The sequence below is a fragment of the Amphiura filiformis genome, chromosome 3 (genome assembly GCF_039555335.1).
Source record: "Amphiura filiformis chromosome 3, Afil_fr2py, whole genome shotgun sequence".
NCBI classification, from domain to species: Eukaryota; Metazoa; Echinodermata; class Ophiuroidea; order Amphilepidida; family Amphiuridae; genus Amphiura; species Amphiura filiformis.
In genome coordinates this window covers 18180509-18195305 of record NC_092630.1, presented here as the reverse complement: position 1 = coordinate 18195305, position 14797 = coordinate 18180509, and the positions used below count along the sequence as shown (strand labels likewise).

General features: G+C 36.2%; 1 protein-coding gene across 1 annotated transcript in view; it reads right to left on the bottom strand.

The window, feature by feature from the left end:
• Window positions 1-14797, bottom strand: part of LOC140148154 (sodium- and chloride-dependent GABA transporter 1-like) — a 140408-nt gene that overhangs the window by 13790 nt on the left and 111821 nt on the right. Inside the window, exons 4-12 of the mRNA XM_072170014.1 lie at window positions 12227-12359; window positions 10831-10965; window positions 7140-7243; window positions 6706-6830; window positions 6410-6522; window positions 6103-6234; window positions 5050-5152; window positions 3239-3339; window positions 937-1110 (exon numbers count right to left, since the gene is read on the bottom strand). Of these exons, the coding sequence (XP_072026115.1) occupies window positions 937-1110; window positions 3239-3339; window positions 5050-5152; window positions 6103-6234; window positions 6410-6522; window positions 6706-6830; window positions 7140-7243; window positions 10831-10965; window positions 12227-12359 (1120 nt within the window). The remainder of the gene's footprint in view (window positions 1-936; window positions 1111-3238; window positions 3340-5049; window positions 5153-6102; window positions 6235-6409; window positions 6523-6705; window positions 6831-7139; window positions 7244-10830; window positions 10966-12226; window positions 12360-14797) is intronic.

The following is a 14797-nucleotide window of genomic DNA, read 5'->3' as shown; positions in this document are numbered from 1 at the left end:
GTGCTTAGTCTTGAGAGTTGAGAGTGTTTAGTCATGTATTTTCGTGACTGCTGCCTTTTAAGTTGGAGCAACTACAACGTAGTGGGCAAACCTATTGGCCACCTTCAGAGTCAGCGACGGAATTACGCAGTGCTGCCTTACATATTTATAATCAATCTTGTCTCAAGATGAGAGTAACGCCATGTTGGAATTCGTAGTGGCAGATTCGAATCCTGCGCAATAACGTAATCCCGTGGGGCGTATAAGGGTGATTTGTTCGTTCGCTGTGGTGGCAACCGCATAAACGCACTGATTCGAATCTGCAACTGTGAAATCCAACACGGCGTTACTATCAACTTAAGATGAGACACATTATAGCAAACCCCAGTTACTGTTCATTTGTAAAATGCATTTATATAGGACGCCGCGACATTATTCGGCTTTTCATAATACAAACAGTTGCATGCGCAATTGGTGCGGGGAAATTTCTTACTCGGGAGAAATTGCCAGTCAATGGAATTGAATATTTTCTCTCTTGAGCGGACCACGACGGTTAATTTTTTTTTCAGTTTGTCGCCAATGCAAATTATTTGGGGTGACCTTCGGTCGGGCTCTAGTCCGATTCTTGTCCAGCAAGCAGAGATCAGTTGGAGAAACGTGCGCCATCACCAGGGACAGGCGATTTGCGCGGAACTTTCTTTCCGCGCAATTCCGCGCAATTTAGGTATACATGATTTGCACTGAAAAAAAAAAGTTCCGCGCAATTCCGCGCAATTTGCTATTTTTTTCCGCGCAAATCGCCTGTCCCTGGCCATCACCATGAAATACTGCACACGCCAATGCGTAGAAAACATGTTTGTCATGGTTGCTACTCGCTTGGTGGATCGCACAAGGGCATTTCACGGGTTTACAGTAATCTGGAATTCACCACTACGCGAAAATCATTGGTTTACCTACCTCTAAAAATGTTCCAGGAGTAACAATAATAATATATATTGCATACCCTGGAATGCATGCCATAGAACTCAACCCCAGCAACCAACCGATTGCCTCTCCCCATGATGGATATACATATTTACCATCCCAGAGCGTCAATGCCTCGTACTTCGCTAAGTAAAAAAAGAATACGCCCTGCAAATAACAATGTACGGATATAATTAGTGTTATGCTATTGTTGATTTGGTTGAATTCCCTTTATTTTAATATGACATTGGAGTAACTAATACAAAAATAATAAACGTATTAGCATAGCTGTTTTAACTAATAGAGTTTGAAATGTTGGTTACGCTTCGTTATGTCGAATTCCGAATTTCGGAATAATAATATATTCTGTATCAAAATGATAGGTATCCATCAGTTTTATTGCAAAGTCTCGTTTCGTCCAAATCTAATATTGGATGCTCTGGAAATGAGGGGCGGACTAGATTCTGCAATTTCTTGAAACAGGACAGAAAGAGGTGTTAAAATAGTTTCTAGACCCCCACGTCACAATTATATTTGCTAGTTGTAGGCACTCTAATACAATTAGGAAGTGGTATAGCTGTAACGCTATCACGTACGACCCCACACCCGAAACTCATCGAAATCAAACCCAGGTTTCGGGATCACATGTTGGGGTCAAGTGTCCATTGACCTGGGTTACCAGTCTCCTAATGAAGGTCAAAGTTATGACCAAACATTTGAGGTACTTTCTAATCTTGTGTTGAGACCACACGTTAAAATAACCACATTGTTTAAAGGAACACTCCGGCAATTATGCCTCATGTTAGAAAAACAATTGAATACATGAATACAAAAGCCACCCAAGTCCATGGGAAGTGATTTTGAGAGAAAAACCTGTGTATCATTTTAATTCCTTCAGTTAGATTTACTTGGTCAATATGGTAAGTTTTACGTGCAAATGAGTGGATTAACCTGTATTAGGTATGACGATTAGCATTTCAGGGACTTCGTGGGGTTCATTTTAAATTTTGGACTTGGGTGGTTTTTGAATCATATACAAAGACAACAATGTTAGAATGAGATTACCACTAGTAAGATAATACAAAATAAAGCACACAGGTATGTATAATGTTGATAAGCATTCTGCCATGTAATATAAACCACACACTTTCCTTTATTAAACCCATTTTTTTTCCAAAAGTCACTCTCTAGCAATGAATGTGTTACAAGTGGACTTTTATACATACTTGATTTCAATCAATATGTTACAAGACTCAAATCATGGAATTGGGTGATTCTTTCATACATGCTATTTTTTACATGCTCAATAGACACAGTGGATGAATTTGAGTTGTTCTTTCATACATATGACAGGCCTATGTATAGCAACAATTTCCCATGCTTAACTCAATTTGGCCAAAGTATGGACTTGGGTGGGTTTTGTATTCATATATTCAATTGTCAAGCACGAATTACGTGGTTTTATTTAAAACAAACTCATATTGACCATAAAAACGAATAAAAACAGCTGGCTCTCAACACGCAATATTCAAAATTCCCGCGCCGAAATTGCCTGTGGCAATGACGTCATGGTTATTGTGCTCAATTATCGCCAGCCGTCATTGAGTTACTGGGACGTCATTGCCACAGGCAAATTCGGTGCGTGGGAGTTTTGAATATCGCGTGTTGAGAGCCGGCTGTTTTTAATCGTTTTTATGGTCAATATGAGTTTGTTTTAAATAAAACCACGTGATTCGTGCTTGATAATTATTTTTCTAACATATAAGGCATAATGTTGTGATTGTCGGGGACATCCTTTAAAGCTTGATTATTTCTCATTGCGGAACAGTTTTAGAATACCCCACAAAAGTATTTGTCATACTAGACCTTTTTAGTAGAATTCGTGAGACGAACTAAATTATTTGTGTATATTTATTAGAGAAATTTAGAAATAAAAACGTTCAAAACTGTTTTTATTAGTTGACAAATATTATTCAATTGAATAGCCTGACATGGATATAGTTATGTATTCTATATACCTTGTCCACTCTGTCATCCACGAAATAATTACTAGAAACACGAGCATTGGCCTCAATACATGTTGGCTTCGACTGAGCGAATGATGACCTAGCCATAATCTTTGCTCGTCTAAATTAATCTTCTAATTGCTCGTCTAAATTGCTCGTCTAAGATCATATAAATAAATAAATAAATAAATAAATAAATAAATAAATAAATAAATAAATAAATAAATTAATTAATTAATTAATTAATTAATTAATTAATTAATGGATAATAATTTTAAAATAAAACTTACGCTTGTTATAACCGGTGTAAATATAGTCCAACACAATTTCCACCATATAAATGGTTGAAAACCAATCATCTGTTCCAAATTTTTGTAGAAACGATTAACACCTGAAAGGAAGAAATTTATACAAATAATTATACGATCCAAACACTCTTTCTTATGAAATGAGTAAAATAAGCGATATTTGGAACCAATATATAGTGGTGGGTCGCCTGTATCCAGTGATACCACTTAATATCCTCTACAAGAAGTCACTAATCTGAGAGTACCAAATTATAAGAGATGACACTCCGATCGCAAAACTCAGGACTCACGTGACTATAAGCCTGACATTCGCAGACAAAAAGGTGATCTTGAACAATGAGCTATACCTTAAATACATGCACAGATGCGATGCAAGGACTATTAGCTTCACAAATTTCAAAAGGACAAAAATGTGCAACCTAAAGTCTGTGTTCACAATGTATTTCTATAGAGGTTTCTTATAATTGGCCCTTCCAGCCGTTTATGGCGTAGCTCGGCTTACTCAAATCAGGCCGGAATTAGCGAAGCGCAAAACTGAAAGCGAGGACAATTGTGTAGCTAGCCTAGACAAACGTCCTCACTTTATCTGAGTTATCCTAGCCAAAACGCCATCAACGGCTGGGAGGGGCCAATTATAAGGAAACTCTATTTCGTTCCTGTATGAACATACTTAATCAACCCATGCGAAATATGAGAAAAATGTTAGCAATCATTATACAGTTTAAAATCTTGCTAAAACCAACACCAGAGTATTCCTCTAGTCATAAGGATTCAGACAAGTTATTGTTTGACCTGCCTTTGATGCACCGTTTGCTAACTATAGGTCAAATGTTATATTTTGGACTCCACAGGTGTCAACATTGTAAAAATGGTCCAATATTCTTTAAAATGATCTCAAATTAGGAATAGTTGGCCATATCATGGTTACTTAGTTACCAAGGTATCATGGAAAAAGGTGTCAATCTATTTTATGATGTTACATATGCATCGAAACATCTTCGACGGTGCCAACTATAGTATTCTTTATTTGCAAGAGGAACAATTTGAAACAACTTTGGGCTAAATCTGAGCGTTTCTAAATTTTAACTCCTTTCCGTTACTTATCATCATAAAATAGGTATCAACCGTTTTTGCCATGCAGTGACTGACACGGCTGTATGTCATGAGGTGCGTTTCTAGTCATAAACACATTTTAAAATATATTTTAGAGGAACCCTAAGTATGCACAATGGAATGGAATATGTTGAAAGTTTATTGTTGAGTTGAAATGACTATAATATATATATTCAAAAGTTTTGCTGTTTCAACAGCTCAAATTTACGGATGGAAATGTTGGCAATAACATATATCAACTCATCTTTGGGCTCTAATGTCAATATTTGTACTTGGACTCAACAAGTTTTGCTATTCGAGTATATGGGCAGTTACTGCTGTGTGAGCAATATGGCATGGTTTATAATCATAGATATATGACGTCATTCTCCAAAAAACGGTTAATACCTATTTTAGAAGAAGCTTGGTAACTGCCTGTAGAAGGCAAACAAACCTTTTTGCTTATAACTCAAGAACCATTATACATCACAGATAGGTAGAACTATACTGTTTCTGAATATTTATGACCAGAGGAATACATGGGAATCGGTATAAAGCTTGAAACTTTTTTCATAGTTTGCATGGGCTGACTTTTCTTGACATTTAATATATTCATTCAGGGACCTGTATTAGTAGGATGTATTATTTAGAATGCATTGTATAAACACAATTTAGGTTTAGTCTTGGCCTAGTGCACTTACCATAAATCCAAGATATTGCAATTGTTTGGAAGAATACCAAGAATAGAAGACTAATTCCACTAGCAGAATAGTTGTTGAATAATTCAAACACATAGATTCCTCCCTGATAAAGGATAACAAATACATAGAAAAAGCGTGGTAAATTTGCCATTTTGTTGGGCTGACCTTTGATTTTAAAAATGGTCATAGTTACAAAAGGTCACAGAAAAGCCATCATTGACTCTTTTGGTAAAAACTTCGCATCGAAAAATGTTGGTGGGTATATGCTCCCCCAGAATTTTGAGGTGGTGGGTCTTTGGGAGCTGACGGCGTACCGATAAAAGGGGGTCTTTTGGAGCTGCGAACAAGTAAAATAGGGACTTTAGGAGCTGCGAACAGTCCAAATCAAGGGTCTTTCTTGGCTTTCTGGTTGAAAATCGCCTGAAAAAACCTTTCAGAGCTGAAATTATCAAAATCAAGGGTGTTTCGGAGCTCTATTTTGGTCAAATATAGGGGTCTTTCGGAGCTGCGAATCCAAAAAGGGGGGTTTTCCGGGGGAGCATACCCGTATGGTCCTTTGTGTTGAGTGCCCCCCGGAGGTCAAATGGACTTTTTTTTATTCAATTAAAATAGCTTAAAGAACTATATGGTGACCTACAGAAGATCAGAGAGAGGAGGACACGTTTCGCTGGGCACGCGTACAGAAGCAAAAATGAGCCTGTAGCTAAGCTGATCCACTGGACACCAAAACATGGAAACAGAAAACCTGGTAGACCCCCTCTAACATATGTGGATGTATTGAAACAGGACACTGGACTGGATGTTATGGATTTGGGAACGGCCATGCAGGACAGAAGGACTTGGCGTGCTGTTGTAGTTCGAGGACACCACTCATCTTAAGCAAGCAAGTAAGCAAAATAGCGTCGTGAAGATTATATTTTGCTTTCTTCCGAGTAGTATGAAAATATGCCATGCTGTACTCCACCCGAGAGAATAAACAACATCTCATGTCGGTTTACTAATTTTCAATGAAATGGCACTGGAATTTAAACAAAAATGATGCATACTACATACCTCGGTGATCATAGAGAGGCCAATAAGATAAGAAATAACACAAACAATTGCAATGAAAATTTCTTTGTGAGGTCTAAGATATCTGGGCCATTCATCTATACAAGCTGTGAAGAAACCTTCCATGGTGCAAAACTGTCAAGAAACAAAAACAAAAACACAACATTGATTTTAAAAAAGCGCAGTGATTTAAAAGTGAGCTTACTCACAAGCCTCAGCAACTAGGCATTTTTCCATTTGAAAACTGAGCTACGTGCATCCAATTGTAGTAGGTTAGATTGCATTGCCCTCACCCAGGTCCCTGCCTCACCTGACTGTCGAGTCCAAGCATGAAGATCATAGAAAAGAATGCAAATGCCCACAGTGGTGAGATCGGCAATTGAGCGATGGCAGCTGGGTAAGCCAAAAATGCCAAACCAGGTCCTACAGATTGTGAAAAATAATGTTTTAATGCACTGATATAGAAACAATAGAAATTTTAAAAGATGAATACAAAGTTTACTAATGTTAAAATTGCTATATGTTACCATTTAGTGGTATTCATCTTTAATTTGCTCGCTCGCATTAAATAATTATGATAACAATGAGAAACTAGTAAAGTTATACCAGATGCGACGACATCTTCAACATCTTTGCCCGTGATCTTTGACATGAATCCGAGTGTCGAAAATACCACAAATCCTGCAAAGAAACTGGTTCCACTGTTTATACACGACACAATCAGCGCATCTCTGTAAAGAAATGATTGACATGTCAATTTAGTATAATTTATGTACCATATAACATGTATAATGTAATGTAATGTAATGCAATGCAATGCAATGCAATGCAATGCAATGCAATGCAATGCAATGCAATGCAATGCAATGAAATGCAATGCAATGCAATGCAATGTAATGAAATGTAATATGTAATATGTAAAGTAATGTAATGTATTTTTCCATATTCAATAATTTTAAATATATCATAATAGATTAACCAGTTTTAAAAGTCCGGAACCCGTTCAATTAAAAAAACTCATGCCTTAATACGGTACTTACTTATATACATTATTGTTAAATTTGTTATAACTTCCAAGCGCAATAAGACTTCCTAAGCCAATACCATATGAAAAGAATATCTGCGTAGCGGCATCAATCCAAACCTTGATTTATAAAAAATAAATAACAGAACGAACATCATCATATTGTCTCATTTTACTTATGTTAAGAATCACATTTGGACAGGGAGCTCTGAAACCCCTACACATGTTAAGGGATTTTTTACCTACTAAAGAAACGGCCGATTTAACCGTTTTTGACATTTTTTTTTCAAATCGGGACCCATGTTTAGGGATTTTTTTTGTAAAAAGCGACCCTCTGAAGCGGCACATCCCCGTATACCTTATATACTTGAGTACCACCGGAAGAAACAATTCAATATTATATTGCCATCAGGAAAATAATTCCTGTTTGGCAATTAGAAAATATGGCACTTACATCAACGTCAAGGGTGCAGTTAGCTCTCAAATGCCGTTTGTTTCGTTCAAGGTGCTTGTTTTAATCTCGATGAGATATGTTTAGTTAACAACTGTGCCACTTTTACTAGGGAAGAGGGCTGTACATGTAAACCAATGATAGCTGATGTTGATGCGTCTCTCCCAACAAGTAATACGCGCTCATTAAGATAATTATAATTATAATTGTAAAGGTGCAATATTTGTTTGTTTTAACATAATTATCTTGAGTGACAAAGAAAACAGTATTTACCATGATAAAATCATTGACATGCACACGTATTTAATTTTACAGCTGAATGTGAAATATTTTTCAACAACTCTTCCTATACTTTTGTACAGGAGCCAACCGTTGTTAATCCGTGATGAACCCACACTTTTGAAGTAAGCGTATACGCGAACGCCAGCGCACATCCGCGTTACGCGAGAGCGCGTAAAATTCGTCATGTCTGGAATCTGTTTGCGTATCACGCTAACAAGTTGAATTCAGTATTTTGCAAGTATCGGATAAAGATTGCCGTTTTATTCAGTTTTATTGCTGATATCAACAGAAATCACCGATCTTTTTGTAAGGCTGACTGTCAATTCCTCATGAAATAATCGGGGAAATAATCATGTGAATTATACGATCTTTAGCTTGTTTTCGTTGTTGGAAGGGATTGAATCATGTTTCACCGTTGTTCATCACCGATTAACAACTCGCGTCCGGCGCGTCTGCGTGGTTTACTTCGCTCGGGCAGCTAAAGCTAAAGCTGCCCTCGCGAAGTAAACCACGCAGACGACGCGGACACATCGTTGTTAATCGGTGATGAGCAACGGTGAAACATGATTGAATCCCTAAATTTATCATTTTTTAATCTGTTTTAAGTGGTTTTATCATTGATTTACATGTACGGCCCTCTTCCCTAGTAAAAGTGGCACAATTGTGATTTTACCCTTTCGTTTTAAACTAAACATATCCCGAGATTAAAACAAGCAAATTGAACAAAACAAACGGCATTTGAGAGCTAAGACTATGCCTTTGACGTTGATGTAAGCATCGTGTCACGGTATTGTCTAATTGCTAAAGAGGGCGCTTGCCACTTGCACATTTTTTTAAAGACATGCTATATTTTGAAACCCGACACCTAAAATCCAAGATGGACGCCAAATAAAAAGCAAATGACACCAAGTATGAAGTTCCTAACATGTTTAGTTTAGGTGCACTTCTTCCCTTAAGGAGATTGAATTGGAGTTTTGTGGGGGGATTTAGGCAACGTTCTTCTGATATTATCAAATTTCAAGTTTAAGGTGATATTTACTGAACATAAATACCAATAAGTATGGTCAGAACTTAAATGCACTTGTAATGTATCACTTTAGAAAGTGGGAGGAGCTTTTGAAAAAAAATGGCCCCTAAAAGTGGTACGTACTAATAAAGTTTATATCGCCCCCTGGGGCCAATTGTTGTGAACTTACTATACATAAAGAAAGAGCGTGAGTTCATTGGACAAGCAGGAATGCACGCAGCTGTTTTTGTACCGTAAGTTTATAACATTTAACCCCAGGGGATATTCAAACTTTCTGAGTAGGCTTACATATCACTTTTAAGAGCCATATTTTAAGGTCCTCCCATTTTCAAAAAATTTGGTACATTGACAAATGTCACCTCAAGCCCCAATAAATTTTGATAGTAACAGAACAATGGTGCATAAAGTCCAGAATTGTGTCCCACCGTAAAGGTCAAATTCAGCCTCCTTAAATCAGCCATTTTAGGCAAATGTACTTCATTATGAGCACCTTAATGTAAATACATGGAAAGAACATTTTCTATCACACAATTATTTTATACCATCTCCCGACACACCTCAATTAATATTTAACCCGTGCGGTTTATGCTGACCCCTTTCAGACTAGATTAGTCTTGGCACTTCGTGAACATATATTCCGTACTTAATGTCAAGACTCTATCTGCGTGTATGATATTTGAAATTCATGTTAGATTAGGGAACAAACCAAAAGATCGATGACGTCCTATAAACGTAACTAGTTTCGTTTCTCAGACGACCCCCTCCCTCCCTGCCAGAAACGTAATAATGAAATGTTGAAAATGTTGACATAATAATAATAATAACACATACTTCAGACCGATGTTTTTGTACAAACGTAATCGAGTATTTTTACCCCCTCCCCCCCTAAACGAAACTAGTTATAGGACGTCATCGATCTTTTGGTTTGTTCCCTTAGCTCTGTGATATGAATAACATATTATTACATATTTTCCTCTTAATTGCCAAGAAGCTGTCACAAGAGATTACTTAATATTTTAAGGTTATGAGTCGCCGCAGGCAGTCAGTTACTGGGACAGTCAGTCAGTAGCTCAGTCAGTCAGTCAGTCAGTCAGTCAGTCAGTCAGTCAGTCAGTCAGTCAGTCAGTCAGTCAGTCAGTAGCTCAGTCAGTCAGTCAGTCAGTCAGTCAATCATTGTTTAAATCGTAGCTGGATAGCAAAAATCTTCTTGGTGCAATTTGACCTTGAAATTCAAACCATCCTATGTGGAAATTGGACCCAGTTTTTAAACCTGTTAAATACCCATCGCTTGGTTAAAAAAATTAAAAAAATCAATTATGTTGATGTTTAATAAAGAGCCTCTTTTTCCAAATGCAACATTGGATACTCTGTGAAATTTTATGACTTCTCTTAAGGGACATCGATTTTCATTATTTATATCAATATATTATTGAAAAATAACACTTTGATGTTTTGCAAAAGTTCACTCTACAAACCATATACCTTGAAAATGTGCTTGATTTATTGAGTTATGTACGTTTTACAAAAGTGCTGTTGTTTCAGCCCTCTTTACAACATAGCTCAAGAACCACATGATCTACAAAAGTATAAATGTGATATTTGAATTCTTCTACACGTTCGCTATGAAATAATCAATGCAATTTTTGCAAAAGCTCACAAGATGCTGTGAACTACCAAATCGCAACAGTTTAAAATAGTTGCTAAACTTAACCTGGATCTACAAATGATTTGGATCTAATGTTGAATTTTGATGTAACGGACTTATCAATTATTACTTGAAACTGATGGGTACAATCATTTTGATACAATTTGTAGGGACTTTTGCTGTCGGATCGTAATTTGTACATTTTGTAGGTTTGAAACTGGACCCAATGCACATTAGAGTTCTACCCAACGACGATAATATTAGAAAACAAGCAGTTTATAACATAGTCAATAAACGCTTACCTGCGATTCTGTTAATTTGCTGAAGTTTGGTCTCAAGCAAAAAATAATGCCATCACTGGCGCCGTCTAATGTCACACCACGAATCAAAAGAATGAAAAGCATACAATAAGGGTAGAGGGCGGTAAAGTAAACTACCTGTGGAAATAAATACAAAACAATACCTGAATTAGTACATATATGTATTTTTTTTTTTTTTTTTTACACCAGGGTTTTTAAGTTTGGATAACTCTTTATTTCAATGGCCACAAGATCGCATTTAACCTGCTATTTGGTGCCTGAACAAGACTCTTAATACAATCGATTATATTTCAAATTTGCTGAAATCCACCGCGCTTAACCACCCACCGTAGGGCACAAAACGTAATTATCCGTGCAAAACCAATTGTAATAATATTTTTATATACCTTTGCGCTCATATATATGAGTAAATGAAATGATATTACAACATGCAATTGTGTGTACATTAGTTTAATCTAATATAATACAAATTTTAGGGCAAATTATTCAAAATTGACATAATTATAAAAGTCCTCGAAGTAAACTTCATAAATCTAATATGTACGTGTAAGTATAGTATATGCAGCTGTGAGGAAAACCCGTCCATCATTTGAACATTTTTGACTTTTTGTATTGATGATATACATAGTAAAAAAAAACTTACAATTTTAGGTCTTGGGGAATGTGTATCTTCAATACGAAAGGTTACATTTTGAAATGACAGACGGCTTTTCCTCCCAGCTACATACACTTTTTAAAAGTACATATAAGATTTATAAAGTTTACTTCCACGACTGTTAAATATCAAAAATATAAACAATTTCAATTTTTAATAATTTGCCATAAAATTTTATTGTGAATTTCAAAAAATCAAATTATTTGATATCAGAAGGACATGCCTCGTATTCAGAATGCAATTCGATATGTCTGATGCACTCTCAGGTCCCACAAAAAAACTGTGTAAACGTTGCTATTCGATTCCTTAAGGGGGTACTACACCCCTCGATTAATTTGTGTCTATTTTTGCATTTTTCTCAAAAACTATGAACACAGTGGCAACAAAAGTTATGTATATTATAGGGGCAAGGAATTCAATTACTACACTGGAATTTCAGTGACTCAAGACAAGCGGTTCGTTATTTATGATAAGAAATAAGGTACCGCTAGGATGTACCTCATTTCTTATCATATATACTGAACCGCTTGTCTTGAGTCACTGAAATTTTAGTGTAGTGATTGGATTCCTTGCCCCAATAATATACATTACTTTTGTTACCAGTGTGTTATTATTTTTTGAGAAAAATGCAAAAATAGTCACAAATTTAACACAGGGGTGTAGTACCCCCTTAAGAAATCCAGATATGCTGTACCCGTGATACACTTTCATATTAAATTTTACCTTTCCTGTCCATTTCACACCTTTCCAAATACAAAAGTAGCAGACGATCCATACGAATAGGAGAGTAAGGGCCAGCTCCCAGCGTACGTTGCCTACTTCTTCAATGCCGTCTGACTGCTGCAAGACGTAGTTTCTGAAATAAATTAAATGTAATATTTAAGGCTATAGAATCTTTTGTCAAAATATGTCCTCAAATTTGACCTTGAAATTAATCTATTTTCTGAAGAAAAAAAATTCATAGCGCTCCTAAAAGGTAAATGTTTAAGGAGTCTTTTTTGTATTCGATCTTTTTTCAGATTCAATTCATTTTGGAAAGCTTACTATCATCAGATATTATTTAAGTTCTGGATTATGTGTTGTTAACATTATTAGATAAATAATGTTAATATGCATCAATGGAATAAATGGTTCGTGATTTCTTTTATGACTTGGAAAACATGATTCAGTGTTCTACACTTGGCCAAAATCTAATTCATTAGAATTCTATTTTAATTGTTGAGCCATATTTTTTGTAATTTTAACTGGCTGCAATGTATCAGCTCGAGATACCCTAGCTAAAATACAGGTTTACATTTTACTATATGGCATTATCTTGCTTAAGCCATAAGAACACAGCATGTATGTCCAAACTATAGCATAGCAGTGGTGAAAACTACTAATGTTTCTTGCCACCATCTAGAACTAGCCCCGTTCCACAAACCGCGACCACCATCCTGCCAAATCACACTTTCTCATAAGTTTTTGGTTTCAATCATTTTTTTGATTCATGGATCTGTTTTACCACTGTGTGTCAAATCAGTTCTAAGTTTACTATCTCAATAATTTATTATTGTACTTTCAATAATTTATTATTTATATCCCAATCTTAATGTATACATCCTATATGTTACATTCAAATTCAGGTTCATGAACAGGTCAAATAGAACAAATTTCAAATGTTTTCAGCCATATAAAAATCACGCTGTTTTCAAAATGGTGCTCAGAATTGACCTCAACAAGTGACCCACAGATGACCTTATAACAAAAAAAGCCTCATTTATAGGCCACACTTTTTCATCACTGCCCAGAAACTAGTGCAGTCAATGTGCGCTGACGCGTGACAATCTAAGATGCTAATCTGGCAGGTGCGAGTGTTCATTAACATCAATGGTTCAATGCAGAGGTACCGCGTGAACGTACTGGTGCAGTGCGATATATTCATGTTACATCATCCCTTCTACTGTGAGAAATGAGAAAGGATTTTTATGATAATGCTAATTGCCCTTACATAACAACAGAAAACAAAATATATGTTGGGCAAAAATAAATATACTACAATTATTTTTAAAAGAATTTTCAAGAGTGGAGTATTTACCCTTGAGGTAATTACGGCACTATGTTGTGACCTGCGTTACATAATGATTCGTTTCTCAATAACCACTGAACCCAATCGAACGCAGTTTGCATTAATATGCAGAAAATAATTTTAATAAATTCCTCAAAAAAAGTTTGGAAACATTTAAAAACGGCTGTATATCAGAAACTTTTGAAATCTATCTCCATATTGTTTCATATCAGTGAAAAAAATTTTCTTTCCTGTCATCTCATTTGTGATGATAACTTAATCCACGGCTGAGTAACTTTCTTCAAAGAAAATGTGCCAAACTGATCATTGTCTGCATTCATCTCATTGCTTTGAATGAATCAATGTGTGGGTTGGGTGTTAATGCATGAATAAAAGGATGGGATTATCAACGTAAGGCAATCTCTCTTGCTGGTCACTTCTTCATAGTGGTCGTTTGCAAGAAAGTTCTAATCAACCATGGTTCGATTATCAGATCTGGATAAGGCTAGAGCTATTGGTCAGCTTGAGGCTGGCATACCTCAGAATCATGTTGCGGCAACTTTGGGAGTTTCCTGCAGTTTCTCCAAGCTAAAGTTTCGTCAGACCGGAGATGTCAAAGACAGACCCAGAAGTGGTGGCCACCCAAGAAAACCAACGGATACAGAAGACCGGTACATCAGGCTGGCAGCACTTCGAAACCGTTTTTAATGAAACAGTGTAATATCCCTTACTCATTTTTACTGATGCAAATGGCGCAGACAATGGCAGATTTGGTACATTTTGTTTGAGACCTCCTTGTCTTTCAAAGACAGTCACTAATAAAGTTATAGTCACAAATTTGGTGTCATATTTGACAGGAAAGGCCAATGTGTGTATTGATATGAAACAATATGGAAATGGATTTCAAATATTGCTGATATATAGCCGTTTTGGAAAGTTTTTTTGAGGAGTTGACATATTCTTTGAGATTTGAATTTATGACAAACTTAAATTATCCGGTAATTTGTATTCGGACAGACACTATTTGCAGTACCAGTATCATGTCCCTCATATTTTGTACATCTTTTTACTAATTAGTGTTAAAAAAGGTTTGTAGATTGAATAAACGAATTGGTATTTTTGCTTGACAAAACCAAGGGAACTTTTACTCACTACAATATTTCGCCCTTCACATCGGAACACTTCATCAGGTATGACTGATATGCAGGGCTGGACCTTAATTTCCCCCCTTTTTTGTAATACCAGTC